The sequence below is a fragment of the Lepeophtheirus salmonis genome, chromosome 5 (assembly GCF_016086655.4).
Source record: "Lepeophtheirus salmonis chromosome 5, UVic_Lsal_1.4, whole genome shotgun sequence".
Taxonomy (NCBI): domain Eukaryota; kingdom Metazoa; phylum Arthropoda; class Copepoda; order Siphonostomatoida; family Caligidae; genus Lepeophtheirus; species Lepeophtheirus salmonis.
Window position 1 is genome coordinate 9,740,251 of NC_052135.2, and position 15,396 is coordinate 9,755,646.

Here is a 15,396-nt window from a genome sequence, read left to right on the forward strand (position 1 = left end):
TTTTGTAAATTATTCTCACAAATTGAATATTCCTGTCAGTTATATTAAAAATAATAATAATGGGACGATTAATCAGAATCGGAAAATGCGTTGCTTTTTTTGAAATTAGAATCAGGAAAATAATACTTAATTTCCAAATCTTATGTATTATAATTTATTACTGGTATTTAACTATTTAATACTAAATTTAGGAAAGCTTGCTTTTGTGAAATTTGCCCAGAGAAAGTTTTCCGTGGGATTACTCGCCCTAGGAAAATTTGAGTAGGAAGAAGCTCACGGGGCAGAGGAATCCCCTTCCTTTAGTTAATGTAAATATATTTTTATATGAAATAAAGTAAGGCAATTTATTTTACCAATTATAATTCTTCGAAATTTACAGGAAATTGTATTTTTCAACTACTATTTCAAATATTAAAGAATCAGTATGGGAAATTTTTGATAGAATTGCATCAGAATCATCATCAGGATTTTTTTTTTTTGGAATCATTTCGTCACTGATTAAAAGTAATGACGGATATATAGGACTGTTTCTTAAGAAGCTCTTACTTAATAAATGTAATGAACTTGGAATAAATATATGTACTACTTTAAAATGATCAAAAGCATTGCTTACCCAAACACACACAATCTGACAGTAGCGTAAGGCTTTGGAAGACTGTATCCTGTTGAACTTTCAATACCTTGCAAATTTTCAGCCGACCAAAGAGTTACATTCAATTGCTTATTGTCATACAAGATTGTCATTTGAATTTGGCCATAGTCAATGTTAGATCTTTGTGGTGGTGGATTATTCATCAATTGAGTGGTGGATGATGAACGACGACTAGATGATGGAAGTACGGGAAGTCGTCTTCTTGATCCATTTCCTTCGTTAGAAGTATTAATTTCTTCAGATCCACTGCTTTTGTGAAAAAAATGTATTGTTTTTGTTATTTATTTTTATATAAATATATATTATTCAGTTATGACAAATTATAATTATAAAAAAACTTTAAAAGATTAAACAAACTAAAATAAAGTTTTTAATAATTAGCTTTTTAATGAAAATTGTTTTGAGATTTAACATATTGTGTATATACATTTGAAATATAAATTTAAACTGATATTTAATTTAAGAATCAATAACTTTAATTCATATTCTAAAGCTACACAACAAAGTTTTTACTCATTGTAAAAGCTTTTAATATTTAAACTTATAAAACGATAATCGTTACCATAATTTTAGTATTATTTATTTATTAATTTTCAAATAAATTCAAGTTTATTATGGGAAAAAATGTGTTAACAAACTTTTTTGTTGAAGAACAGGTTTTCAAATTTGAATCTAACCATGAAGCGTTAAATATAATTAATTTTAAGATTATACTATAAACAAAACAAAAACTGCCAGATTAGTGTTATTAAATTAAGATATAAAATATAAACAAAAATTAATGTTTCAAGTTGTATAAAAGATTAAAACTTAAATATATATAATATATTCATCAGTCAAAAAACATATTCTTTTTAGCAAATACGAAAATAAATACTATCTATCTGATTATTACGCTAAGCCATGGGTTCACTAATTCATCGCAAATCTATATATTAGCAAAACAGGGCTAATTTTAGGGGACACTTGCCTTTGGCATGCAATACACGTCCAAATGTTTTACATTAATTGTACTATGCAGCATCTTTTTTTGCCTGCCGTCTAAAAAACAGATTTAGTATTGTTATATAAGCTGTAAAACACGGAAGTAAACTTTAAAATTTTCTAAAGAACTAGTTTTACCCTATCGAGCCTTTAAAAAACTCTTTGGAGAATAAATTTGATTGAGAGCCTTATTTTGACGTCAAAAACAATAAAAATAGAAATAAAAGTTTAAATCAATTAATAAAAGCATTACATCATATGAAAGATTAATGATTTATATTATTATCTTGATAACAATTTCTTAAAAAATGTGTATATTAATATAAAATATATAATAAAACTTCAAAAAAAAAAAAAATAAAGTTCATTTTTATTTTTCGATTAAATTAATTTTTTTTATTGAATATTAAGGAAATAAGCAATGTAAGGTTGAATGAAAAATATTTGCAATTATGTCGAATATTTGACTAATTATAATAAGTAATTAATACTTTAGACACCAAAAATTAATTTCAATTTAAATCTAAAATATTTACATCCAATGTATTTTAATAGTATTTATGATAATTTAAGTCTTCTAATTCCATAAAATATATTAATTTCCGGGTTTTTTTTCAAGCAAATTTTCATTACTTATTTATTAAATATTCCATAAGAAAATTAGACTTGAAATTAAAAAAAAAAATCAATTTAATTTGACCTTTGTTATTGAGAGCAAATATTTTGAATTTGTAAAACATGGAATATTTTTTAGTTTTCACAATAATATGTATAATAAAATTGAAAAATATATTAGTTTCAAAATAGGATCCTTTATTTTATTAATTTTTTTTAATGATGCGACATATTTTTAGTAATTGAAATAAAAATAACATAATGAATGATTAATCTTCATATAGTGCAATATTTTTATACATTTATTTAATTCCTATTCTCCAATATATAGTTCTGTCGCGTCGAAATATGGTTTTGAATCTAAATTATAATGAATAACGTGATTTTTTTAAAGCTCTAAAGGCTAATTTATGTCTGTTGAATACTTGAATTGTACTTTTTGTGTTCTTCGATAATAAATGTGAGTTTCATTCACTTGGCTGTCCAAAACATTAATCTGGTTTCCTAGAGAAAATTATTAACTTTTATTATATTTATTAAAAATTGAATTATGTTATGTCACTAAAAGAAAGTAATGTACATTACATTAGTATCAATGTTTAATCAGCCTTTTCCTTATTAAAACCCTACAAAACTAGACAATGATTGATTTGTAAGTATTACTCTATTTGATCGATTTAAGCTCATTACATATATTTTTATGCTTAGTCTTCTGAGAAATAGAGTGTTATCAAAAAAATAATTAAATATATATTTTTTAAATGTTTTATGTCTATCTTTGTATGTATTTATTTCTCTTTTGGGAATGCTAGAGTTTCTACAAATATTTCAAGAGCCTACAACCTAGAAGACTAAACACTGAGAGAAAATAATTCGCTGGCCTGATTACATATAATATTACTTCAAAACTGATTTAACAAAGTACCAAGTTATCCATTAAAATCTGAACACTTTGAATTTTAAATTTCAACATGTTATAAGTTATTAATTATCAAAATAATTTCGACATAACTAATACAGTATATATGGGTGTCTGAGTTCTCTTAATCATTAATGTAGCTGCCCTTAGTGGCAATGATGGCTTCCATTTGGAGCCGGTGGAAGGTATGGAACCTGCTGCAGATATTGTACTCAGTCATGGCGTCCCAGTACTGGCTGACAGTGGTTTTGATGGAAACTGCAGGAATTCCCTCTACAAGTACCCAAAAGGTGTAGTGGAAGGGATTTACATCTGGACTGTAGGGGTCAAAAGTGTCAAAAAAGAGTTCAAAATAACTCAAAGTCTCATTCATAAGTGTCTTGCAATAAAAGAGATGGGTTTTTTCATTGCTGGTGTCACAAGTGGCCTCTCCACCCTCTTCTACCAACATTTTTATACCTCCATGGGTAATATGGTGTAAAACACCGATATCTCTTTCAAGGACTCTCATGGACTTGAGGGTATTGGCCTGGGCCGTTATTGTTAGTCCTTTTATCTGTTGATAAATTTAATTTTTGTAAATTTTGCTATAAACATAAGTGTTTTGTGTCGTTTTATATTCACAGGTTAATTATTTTGAATGGCAGAAAATAAAAGCTGCATATTAAAATAAATATTTTAGTTGTTTGATCAACAACATGTTAACTTTTTTATAGCTAGTAATCTAAACAGTATTTTTTATAATCTAAAGCTATTATTAAATTATTGATGAGACAACGTTGAAGTATAAAATAACCAGATCTGTGTGTTCTCATGAAAGAAAAAGATTAATACTGAGAATTTGTTGGAGAGTACTTGTTGAAATCAGGGTAGAATTGAAATCAGAGTAATTCCTGCCAATTTCCTTGCTAATTACGACTCCGATTTGTGTGTATTATATTACTTTTGTGCTTCTCGCAGTAATCTGGCTGTATGTTATTACAGCTAATCTATTCTTCTTCAATATATTCTTTATATCTTCAGGGTTACCTTATCATTTTTTAGTTTCTTTTATTTTTACGTACCGGTAGTTGATATTTTAAACAATCATTTACCGGGTGGAAGGTAGAAACATACACACTTGTACTATATTGATAATTTCCATTCTGAGCGAGGAAATTAGAACTGTCTGTAATTTTTTAGTTAGGCATATATCTCAAGCATATCTTGCTAATTCTATTTTTTCTATCAGACAAGAAATGTTATCGCAGCGAGATTCAAGGCTTAAGGCATCAACTCTTCTTCGTCAGGGTCAAAGCTAAGCTACTACTTTGGGTCTAGGCAAATTTCCTCGACTCCAACGTCGTGTTTTAGGAAGATGAGGCACACCCCGTCCACACTGCAAAAATTACTCAGACCTTCATAGCTACCAATATTGCCGTCAAGGACAAGATAACGTGGTCACACTACAGTTTGGATGTCCATCTCCTCGACTTTTTTTTCTGGCCGCACATCAAGAGCCTCTAGCATCTGTCACTCGAACGTTAAAGCCATGAAAGTCTATGTCGACGGGGAGTAAGCTGCCATAGAGCGAAAATTCATTTTCAATATTTGCAACTCTTTTCAGAAGAGGCTTGTTGCCATCTGTGAAACCGATGGCAGCCAAAATGAATTGATTAATTCATTATTGACTATGTATCAAAAAATATAAAACATAATGATTTTTGTTAAATGTATAATTAATGAATGCCGGTATTTCGTTCCAAACGTGTAAGTGTCTAGTTTCCGCCCGCAAGTATGAAACTCTTTATATAAATGTAACATTATAAGGTTAGTCAGCAAGGATTTTCCTTTCTGACAAAAAATTTAGTAGCATAACAGATGACGTCATTGGGATCTCATATACAGGAATATAAATATAGAAAATAATTGAAGAACCTAAATATAACATTAAAATATAAGAAATCAATGGAATGAATTTACACATTTAAATAACTACATTTTGTATGTTTTATTTAGCCAAGTGAATGCTCACAATGTCGTCACTATAAAGAAAAAAAATTCCAAATAACTTTGCTGTGTTTTCATACAATATTCTTGTTGCATAACCTTGTCGTAATAACATTGGTTTAAACGTCATATGAAGCCATTTCATTAATGCAAATTTAATAAAAAGTAATGGCAGTAAAGCTATTATCTCCCATTGTTTTTTTACATACCAGTTGTCCTCATAATTTACAACTCTAAGTTTGAAATAATAATTTCACATTTTTCGATTTATTTCAATCCTTTATAAGAAGTGTTACAATCAGTCGATGGAAATCAAATATGCCTGTTCTGTTTGATAACTTGTTGGAAACAAGAATCCCACTTTATAATGTCCTTTTCGTAGAAGCCTTTGTCCCTACTGGAAAAAAACTTGGAAAACCAGTTGTCACTGGACTCTATTGAGGCCAAATTTGTAACCACAAGCGCATTCGCCAAAGACAGGAATAGGTAGTATTCACTTGGTGCTAGGTCTCGACTGTAGATTTGATGTATAATAACTTCCTGGAGTTTCAAGAGCGTCTTTAAATATGTGTGTGGCCTGGCAGTAACACTTAATGCCTACAGAACCACCATTTGTTGGAGGATCAGGGTAACGTCAACAATTGTGAAGACATCAGTGATTGTCATAGAAGCGGAAAAACGACAGCCTGACACGGCAAAAAAAACCTTTTTGAAAAATCCAAAAATTACGAAGACGGACTTGGCGAAGAAGCAGTCGTTGAGCTGTTTCTTGGTGTCCCATGCTGTAAAAAAGCTTGTGGTAAGTCTTTCCGACATATTAAACTACCCTTTCTCACCAATCAACAACAATTATGATTTGAAAAAAGTTTACAATCACCTGAGGTATCACAAAAACCTAATTTTGTTCTTCTCGGAAGAGAAGACATTTACAGTGGATCCCGTGTACAATAAACAAAACGATCTGGTTAATATTTTGGAGAAATCGACCGGAAACTCCGTGAAGTGTCCATCACCAAACATCCGGCCTCAGTAATGATGTTCGGTATTGTTTCATCCGAAGGTCACAAAATGAAGCCAATTTGGTTCCCTGTTTGATAAAGATTGACTAGCAAGGATTATTTCTTTATTTGGGTAAACAAAAGTATTTTCCAAGGTTTGCCAGATCACAAAGCAATCAAAGAAAGCAAATTCATAACTTTCAACAGTACGAGGCTCCTCCTATAAATACGGTAAAAATTGTGCAGGATAGGATGGTCAAAAAAATAAACTTAAGGCCGAAGGACTTCTGGCCACTGCAGAAACCCGACCTGAATCCCATTCATTACAGAATCTAGTGGCAAATTGATAGCAGGGCTTGTAGACAGCATCACAGAAGTATTGAGTCCCAAAGCAATTGTTGGAGAAAGAAGGGCGATCAATGTTGAAACACTACTTTGTCAACGTTTGCAAAGCATTTCCAAGTAGCGTGGAGCGTATAATTAAGACTGAAGGTGCTCAAATTCATAAATATTAATCTCCAATGAGTTATAAACAAGTTCTAATTAAAAAAATTCTAGAATTTCATTTAAAATCGCTAGGTGTAATTAACTATTCAAAGTTCAATATGTTCCAAGACTTTCTGACCATGCCGGAATGGAGATACGGAGCTTAAATTGGTGTAATTATATAGGTTTAATAATGATACTTCATATAACATAACATCTTATGTCAAAATTAAAGGTCAGAAATATATAATCGATCATCACTTTTGAACAAATTAAGATCCACAGCTGACATTATCACTTTGTGGCACACAATACATATAATGTAACACATATTAAAGTTAAAATGCTATATTTATTAAATTTAGTTAAATTAAACATTGTAAATATTTAATTTTAACGTAAAAAAAAATGTATCTTTAATTTAGGAAAAATGACGATTAAGGAACACTTTTGCTCTACCGATTCCCCATTATAATTATAATTTTTAAGCTAAAATAAACCCATGAATGTATAGCTATTTCATTATATCACAAAAATGGTTCAATTATTTACAAAGAGTATTTTGAAATACTATCTTTAATTTATTATTTAAAACCAACATATGAAAGGTTCTTAGAAAACTTTTAAGATTGAATACAACTTATTCTTTAGTTACATATTCAAAAACAGTAAAAATCAACTTTAATAGGGGCATTATCATATTTAAAATAAGATTAAGTGTTCAAACACATCAAATATTATTTATAAAATCACCTGATTCGAAAAAAAAAAAAAATTGGATATGAAGAATAAATAAATATTTTTTTATTGATGATATTACTTAAACCTATATATATTCTCTGAATTTTTTTTAATACTTTTAAATGAACTGTATTTATAAAAAATGTAATTTCAAGTCAATATGACTTTTGGTTTTTTTATAATACATCAGTTCAATTCATTTTTTTATAATAACTCTGACGAGCTCATATATTTAATCTTCATTATTCATAACAATGAATAAATATAACAAACGAACTGTCCAACGACTACTTTAAAAGTTTAAAAAAATACCCTGAATAAGAAATTGGATTAATGATGTTGTCTATATTATATCTCTTTACGCAAATTATTTGCCCAATCTTCGTAATTGTATTGTCAATTTCGTCCTATTTCTCCACAGAGAACAGACCAAAACATCTTCTTTTAGAAAATCATAATTAAGAATATTTAGGGTAGTACTAGTAAACTCAATAGTTCCGTGTATTTTTGAAAATTCCAACCAGAAGATGAAACCCCTCGTAGGAGAAGCGTTACAAAGCAGCACATTGTTTTGGAGTGCCAAAAAGGACTCAATACCTAAAATATCTTTTGGAAGAGTTTCAATATAGCTTTTGCAATGGTTCAACAATCACCTTGACATTGCTATCTTTGATTCCCCTTATATTAGTAACCACACATTGGGCTGTCTAACGGTTACTATTAATGCATCTGAAAGTCAGCAATGTGCAATACATTCAAAATGGAACCCGGTGGTAGCTGAATTTTTGGAATAGTTCCATTACTTTTTGGTAATATTCCTCAATGCCATTTTCCCATTGAGTTTTTTGCACAACAAAAATTACAAATAGTAGAGATATTATTTTAAGCTTATTCGCAAAACCTTTTCTTGGTGTTAGCCAACCAAAATTCTTTTCAATTTTTTCTATCACTGGCTTAGATCTATCTAGCACTTTTTTTCCCCTGTAAGGATTATTTTTAAAATTTGAAGGAGACTTGAAATAAATAATTTTTTTATAGAATAGATATTCCACATCTTTTTTAAAACTTTTGTCCACATTTTGTCATTCAATTTCAATCTTTTTATATATCTTGTGCTTGTCACCCTCTAGTCATCCATACCACAGTTAAATTCATATTTTTGATGTATTTTGTTAATATTAAGATTTTTAATGTCCATAAATGTACTTTCATTCGATATAACTATACTCATTATATACTTCAAAGTAGTAATTTTAATGAAGAATCTCAAAATTTCTTAATTGGTGTCATAAGACTTTTTAAAAAGTGTTTGAATTACGTACAAAGTTTTTAATAGCATTTGTATACGTTATTTAAATGTTGTAGTTGTACTAAGAATATTATGTAATTTCATCTAATAATTATTGTAATTTTTTTTGTATCAAATATGTTTAAAAGATTAGTAACAGTTGCAACATTTTTAACTCCCTTGGAATTTATTTTATTATATCTAAATCACCATGCCTTTTTATCTTAAGGTACCTTAGTTTCAATATATTATAGAAAATTAAGTCAAATGTAATAATAAATTGAAAGTAATTATTATTCTTCGAATTTTTGAGTATTAGCTCAATTGTTATGAAAATTGCTGATTTCCTTTTTTTTGTTCTTGAAAAAGATTTCTTGACATTTATAAAAAATTTCCAAACTATTTCTGGTGAAAAGGGGGAAATACTTTAGTAAAATATAATTTGTGCCAATCACAGAAATCCTGATCTCCCATTTATATGTACAAAATGTTGTACGTATATTCAGTGGAAGTAATGAATCATTGGCTAATGCAGGTGTTAAAAATTATTTTAGTATGTTTACAACGACCAATACGGATCGAAGGAAAAAATTAACGGAAGAAAATATTCCTAAAATTTGTTAATATAACATAGCCAAACTATCAATAAGTTTTAATAACTATAAAACAAAACTAATTATTCTAAATCATTCTTATAAAACTTTATTTTTTATTAAATACAAAATGACTTCATTTTGGTAATTTTGGTGCACCTTTTTTAAAATTGTTGTGCTCTATTTTGCAATAATAATAATTAACTATTTTGAAAGCTTAGTTGTTTTAATGATTTTTTTAATGCAAAGCCTATGTAAAATTTCAAAGAAATTCACGGCTTCTTGTATTTATTAAACACTAAAAATAATGTCTTATTTCAGAAGGGTGTTGATACAATGTTTTTACTTCCATGTGTTAGTATCCAAAATCCTCTCAGTAATATGAAGATGTTTAATGGCCACAAAGAGCAGAGTTGTTTCCCCGAGGCACAGTGAGGAAAGCACAAGTGAAGGAAGAAAGTGAGCACAACACAATCTATAATTGTGATGAGTTAATAAAATATTTAGATATATTTATTATTATATATCATATTAAGAAATGCATGAAGACTTGCAGGGACTTGATTTAGTCCTATAACTCTAGTACAACCCTCTCGATGGCCTCTTGATGAAGAAATTGACTGGATATGAATTTCAATTATTCTTCGCAACGGACCATAGTAGTAGTATTCTGTGTTGTCTTCAAAATACTTTGAAACCTACATATTGAAGTTTGAACAGTTGTGATTGGATGAAAAGGGGATGAATGATATATTCTAGAAATCTATAGCAAGACCCAGCATGATCCTATGAATGATGTTGATTGTTATAACTTGTAGGATTCAATACAGTGTGGAGCTTGAAGCAGGGGAGAGTAAATGCTCCTGGAGAAGAAGGTTAGGGGCCCGAGAAATTTGCTTATAGTAAATTGTGAAAAGAGGATCGGAAGAGAAAAAAGGATGATGAAATTGATGATTTTCAATGGATGAAAGGAGTAGAAGCGTGTAGTAATGCTGGACAAAAACTCAATGTAAAAATTCAAATGACTCCGTTTGCGGCAGGGCAGAAAAGATGGGAACACATATTGTCGATCAAGTTGTAGAAAAACAAAGAAACTATTTTCCCCTCCACCTAGATGAGTCCACAGACGTCAGTGGAAACGAACAACATGTTGCTTCTGTCAGATACATCGATACTGATGAAATATATGAGAACATACTTTTCTACAAAACTCTTGATGGCAAAACAATAGGATAGGATATTTTTAATGTTAATAATAACTTTTTTCTTGGAAAACGGTCTCAGCTGAAAATTCTCCTGGAGCATCTGTAGGGACGTTGAAGCGCCAATGACGGACTGCACGGGAGGTCTTATCGCGACACCACCCAAGTGATAAACTCAAAAAAAAAAAAAAGTCGAAGCCAGTTTATGTACGCCTTCTTCCACCTTTTTGAAAATATGGGTTGCTGAACACACCCAGCTGCTCCTCTTTACAGAAGTGCGCTGACTGTCTTGATAAAAAATATTCAACCTGGTAGTTCGAATTACGACTTAAAGTAACCACTTTTCTGAACAAGCACAAATCCTCACATGCCACCTTATTCCAGGACACAGACTGACTGGCAAAGCCTTTCTACCTGGCAGGTGTATTTTGCAAACTGAAGGAACTGAATACATCTCTACAGGGCAAGGACTCCAGCATTTTAAACATGTATGACAAGGTGAGAGGCTTCTTGAAGAAAGCAGAGCTGTGGAGAGGGTTTTTTTGCGCAGAGAAAATGTAACCTGCTTTACTCATGTGGATAATTTTCTTTCTTGTACAGATGGGAACATAACTTCCGTCCAGTCAATCATAGTGGGGCATATGACTAATATTTAAGATTTTCATTATTACTTTTCTGAAATTTGTACAGCTGGATTGGGCAGAAGACCCATTTCTCTTGTCTGAGGCAAATAGAAGCAAACTACTTACCAATGATCAGGAAGAACTCTTGGAAGTGTCATCTGACCTTGGTCTCCACTCTAAGTTTGCCAAATCCACAGGCACACAGTTTTGGTGAGTGTAAAGTAGAAGTACTCAGACCTTGGCAGAAAGCTTTAGAGCAGCTACCACCCTTAGCCTCTATATATTTATGTGAGGCCTCCTTCTCTTAAAAAAAAGTGATAAAGACAAAGCAGAGAAACAGACCAAGTTTGGAGAAGAACCTGTTAATAGCAGTTGCCTTCCTGCCGCCAAGATCAAACAAAATCTTTAGTAAAACACAATAACCAGTTTCTCACTAAAAAACTCAATTTATATTCAGTTACAAAGTTGAATAAAACAGACAGTGTTAACAAAGTGTTTTACGACTTTTAAAAATATATATTTTGTGGTTGTTGAAAAAATATTTTACAAGTGGTACATTACTGAAAAAAAATTGATAATCATCATACATACTTTTCACGAAATAATCAATCATCTGGAGTAAAAATAAAAAGAGAAAGGAAGGCTGAAAGAAACAATTTTGCTGAACTGGTGACTCAAACGATTAGAAATTCATAAGTGATGATAAGCGTATACCATATACGTGTATGAAGATGTCTTGGTTTGGACAGTAAAAGCAAGAAGATTAATTTCAAGGTTACTTACATCATATCAAAAGTCGGGCAAGGTCTCGTACCTAATTAGTACATAAATTTTCATTTACAGTTAGAACGTCTCTTTGAAGCTCTAAATTTTAAAAATCAGGAAATAATAACATAATACCTACATTTAGTCATGTCGTATACCAACGGTAAACAGTGAATTATACTTTGAAAATAATGTAAAAATATGATCAACGATCTACTAAATGTCGAATTTTGCTTAGAAGAAATAATATCCAAATGAAAAAAAAACTTTTTTAAGAGGTCAACAAGCCATCTCTTTTAAAATTCAGAAAAATAAATAAACATCTACATACTTTAACGGACAGTGACAAAATTGTAAGAGGGAAAAAAACTTGCTTAAGACTTACATCACTTGTTGGGTTTAAACAACTATCATGAGGAATAGTTCTTGCTGGTTCCATCTGGTCTTTGATAATTAGCATTTGAAGAGTATGTTTGTTTTAATTGGAGTTGGAGAATAATTAGGGGTGATATTTATACTAATGTTAATATTTTAACGAAATTTTACTTTAACTGGATTTTGTAAAGTAAAATGATTAATATTTATCAGGATATATATTAAATATTTAACTTTCTCCATCTAGTAGCTGAACTCCACAAGGAGTTCTATTTTTAGAAGGAGTGTTAACGATTACATTTTTTGCTACAATTTTTACGTTAGTTATATTCTAAATATATAATATGTTTTATACATTTGTATGGATAACTATTAGGTTCTTGGAAAATTAATACTTTTTTGTGCATTCCATATTTAAAATGCTATTAATGGTTAATCACGAATTTTATAAAGACCAACATGGGTATGTTCTTAAAATGGAATACTGAGAGAGATAATGAATGAAAGTTTATTATGCATCCTCGGTCCCTTAATCAAGGTGGGATTAGGATTATATCATTAAATTCACAAAAACATATTTTACAGGAAATTAAGGTAAGTTCAGCTTATACACATGCCTAATTGAGATTGTATGTCTTATAAATAGTAGATCCCTTTATCATCCATGTCTGATGATCCGATTTGGACACCTTCAATGAAAACATCGGGATTCAACAATATGGATCTTTTAGATGGTTTTGCACAACAAATCCTCACTCCTAATTCTCAATAGAGAAAAATTAGATTGTTACTCCAATCTATTTGGAAACGATGGATGAGGGAGTACATCAGCAGAAGAGTTAGAAGTGGATAAATCCACAAAGAAATCTCCGAATAGATGATGTAGAGGTAGTAGTGTATAAAGTATAAGGAGATGCAGAGTGGTCTCTCGGGATCCTTATTAATGTTATTGTTTGTAAGTATGTGTATGGTAGAAGCTTTAGAGCTTCTTATAGTCGAACATTTACACGGCCAGTATGAAAGGTTGCATTGGCTATGCCTTCTGAATAAATATTGATTTAATGAATGGGGTATTAACATTTATATTGTTATTAATCTATTCATAGGGGTGAGTCTTAATTATTAAGTTTATATATCCCATGTACTCCCATTCAGCATTTGTATTCCCCTGTTAATATTTGTATTATTTATGCGTCTTATATACATAAAGTAAATCATTGTTGTCATGTTAGAGTTGCAATAAAAACACGTTTTGTCGAGTTTAATTAAATATAATTGTGTTTTAATTATTTTGTCTCATATTGTTGGGCTGTGTTTCATGCTGAATTAATAGTGCTCAAACAAACTACAATAAACGTCATCTTGTCATCATGATTGAGGAAAAGGCCAAAAGGCAGCGCATCTCAGATCTCCAAGATGGTGTACTTAAGGTGGAAAGATTTATGGACATTGTGAAGCGCTCTAGGAGCCCGTTTTTCAGGGTCAAAGGATCAAGGGATATGGCCCCCTTTCTCTAATCCACTGGACTTTGCTATACAGGGCACTTTGGAGAGGGAAACCAAGAAAACTCTACATCTTAATGTGTATTTACTGGAATAGCCATATTGGTTTTGTGGGACGACTTGTCTGATGAGTTTGTCATCAACTCCTGCAAGGCCTAATAGTGATGTGTAAAGGTTTTGAATTATGCTTAAGTTAGATATTTTGATTGACCTAGTTTACAAAGGCCTTGTTCTCAGGTTTTATTTTAATTTTTTTCTGGTTATTCTTTTAAATAAAAATATATTAAAGTATTTCTAATCAACCTTTCGAATCCACAATTTGTTGCTCAACCCTGGACATAAATATAAACATAGTGTACAAACTCCAATGATTACTCATACTTGGAAACTTATTTGTCCAATTGTGATAGATTGAGTCGAGATCTCTCTCGTCCTACTTTAACAATATATTCTTCTCTTTGCGAATTTATTTCCTTATTATTAAAATGTTGCAATAATTAAATTTCAACTGTCCACTGTCATTGTCTCCAATTTCACGATAAAAGAGAAAGTATGGGCAAATTTATACAATGTATTCTTATTTTTTTACTTACTCGGGGATATTTTCCATCAGACTATTAGTATAATAATTATGAAATAAATGAGAGAATTGAATTAACACAAGCCCGTAATGGAATGGCTTAGACAATTAGAACATTTTTAATTTACTTATTTATAAACTTAAAATAATGGAAAAAATAACTAATAAATATAGATTTTATAATTCTTTACGTTGACAATAATTCTTTCAAATAAAGAAATATGTTTTTGCCACAGTTTATTTGCTTTTTTATAAACAAGATTACAAAGACAGTTACGGATCAATTTTGATCTAACTTTGTAGGAAGGTTACATATATTTTATGTCTAAAAATTATTATTAGGGAAAGTTTTGCATCTTCTACCTTTCCATATTTTTGGAAATGGAACAATTACATCGCAATAATTCTATAGTGCTTTAACCTAAGATATAAAAAGAGATTGTTAAGCAATCTTCAATCATTTCTAAATAATCCTGTAAAATTTTTTAATGACTTGGTGTTTTTGAGAAAAAAACACATTAAGTTTGGGATTCTAATAATATGTAGTTAATAATCAAAAATGTAGTTTGGTATAATACCATGAATATTTTCGATATTTTGTTAATTCAAAATATGTGCAAATCTATGCATAATTCATGGAAATAATGCATTTACATTTTCTCTTCAAACAAAATTATTAATTCCTTCATTACTATGAGTTCTAATTTTTGGAATACAAATGTATTGTACAAACATAGATATATGTTTGTAGGTATACCTATAAATATATGGTCTGTCAACACAAAAGCAAACTAGAAAAATATGTATTTCTCAAAATTGAGCCTGGATTACATTTGCTCTCTTTGACGAATTATCCTCAATTTCTATCAACAAATTCAAAATAAAAAAATCACAATTGCAATAGAAATAATTGTATGTACATTGATCGGTATCATTTGAAAGGCTAATTGAGCCCAATACTTCAAGTATGATTATAAAAACCTACAATGAACTGAAATATGTCCATGCAGCAATTCTCTGTATGTACGAGTATATACAGTCTGCAACCCTATCAGCCCGGTCATAATTAAATTTGTCAGTCCTA

At 30.2% G+C, this 15,396-nt stretch overlaps 1 protein-coding gene across 6 annotated transcripts in view; it reads right to left on the reverse strand.

The window, feature by feature from the left end:
- Window positions 1-15,396, reverse strand: part of LOC121118611 (uncharacterized) — a 239,474-nt gene that overhangs the window by 53,400 nt on the left and 170,678 nt on the right. For 3 of the 6 annotated variants that reach the window (XM_040713189.2, XM_040713187.2, XM_071888221.1), the window contains exon 10: window positions 614-901. In XM_040713189.2, the coding sequence (XP_040569123.1) occupies window positions 614-901 (288 nt within the window). The remainder of the gene's footprint in view (window positions 1-613; window positions 902-15,396) is intronic. The other 3 variants (XM_071888223.1, XM_040713188.2, XM_071888222.1) reach the window with 1 other exon arrangement.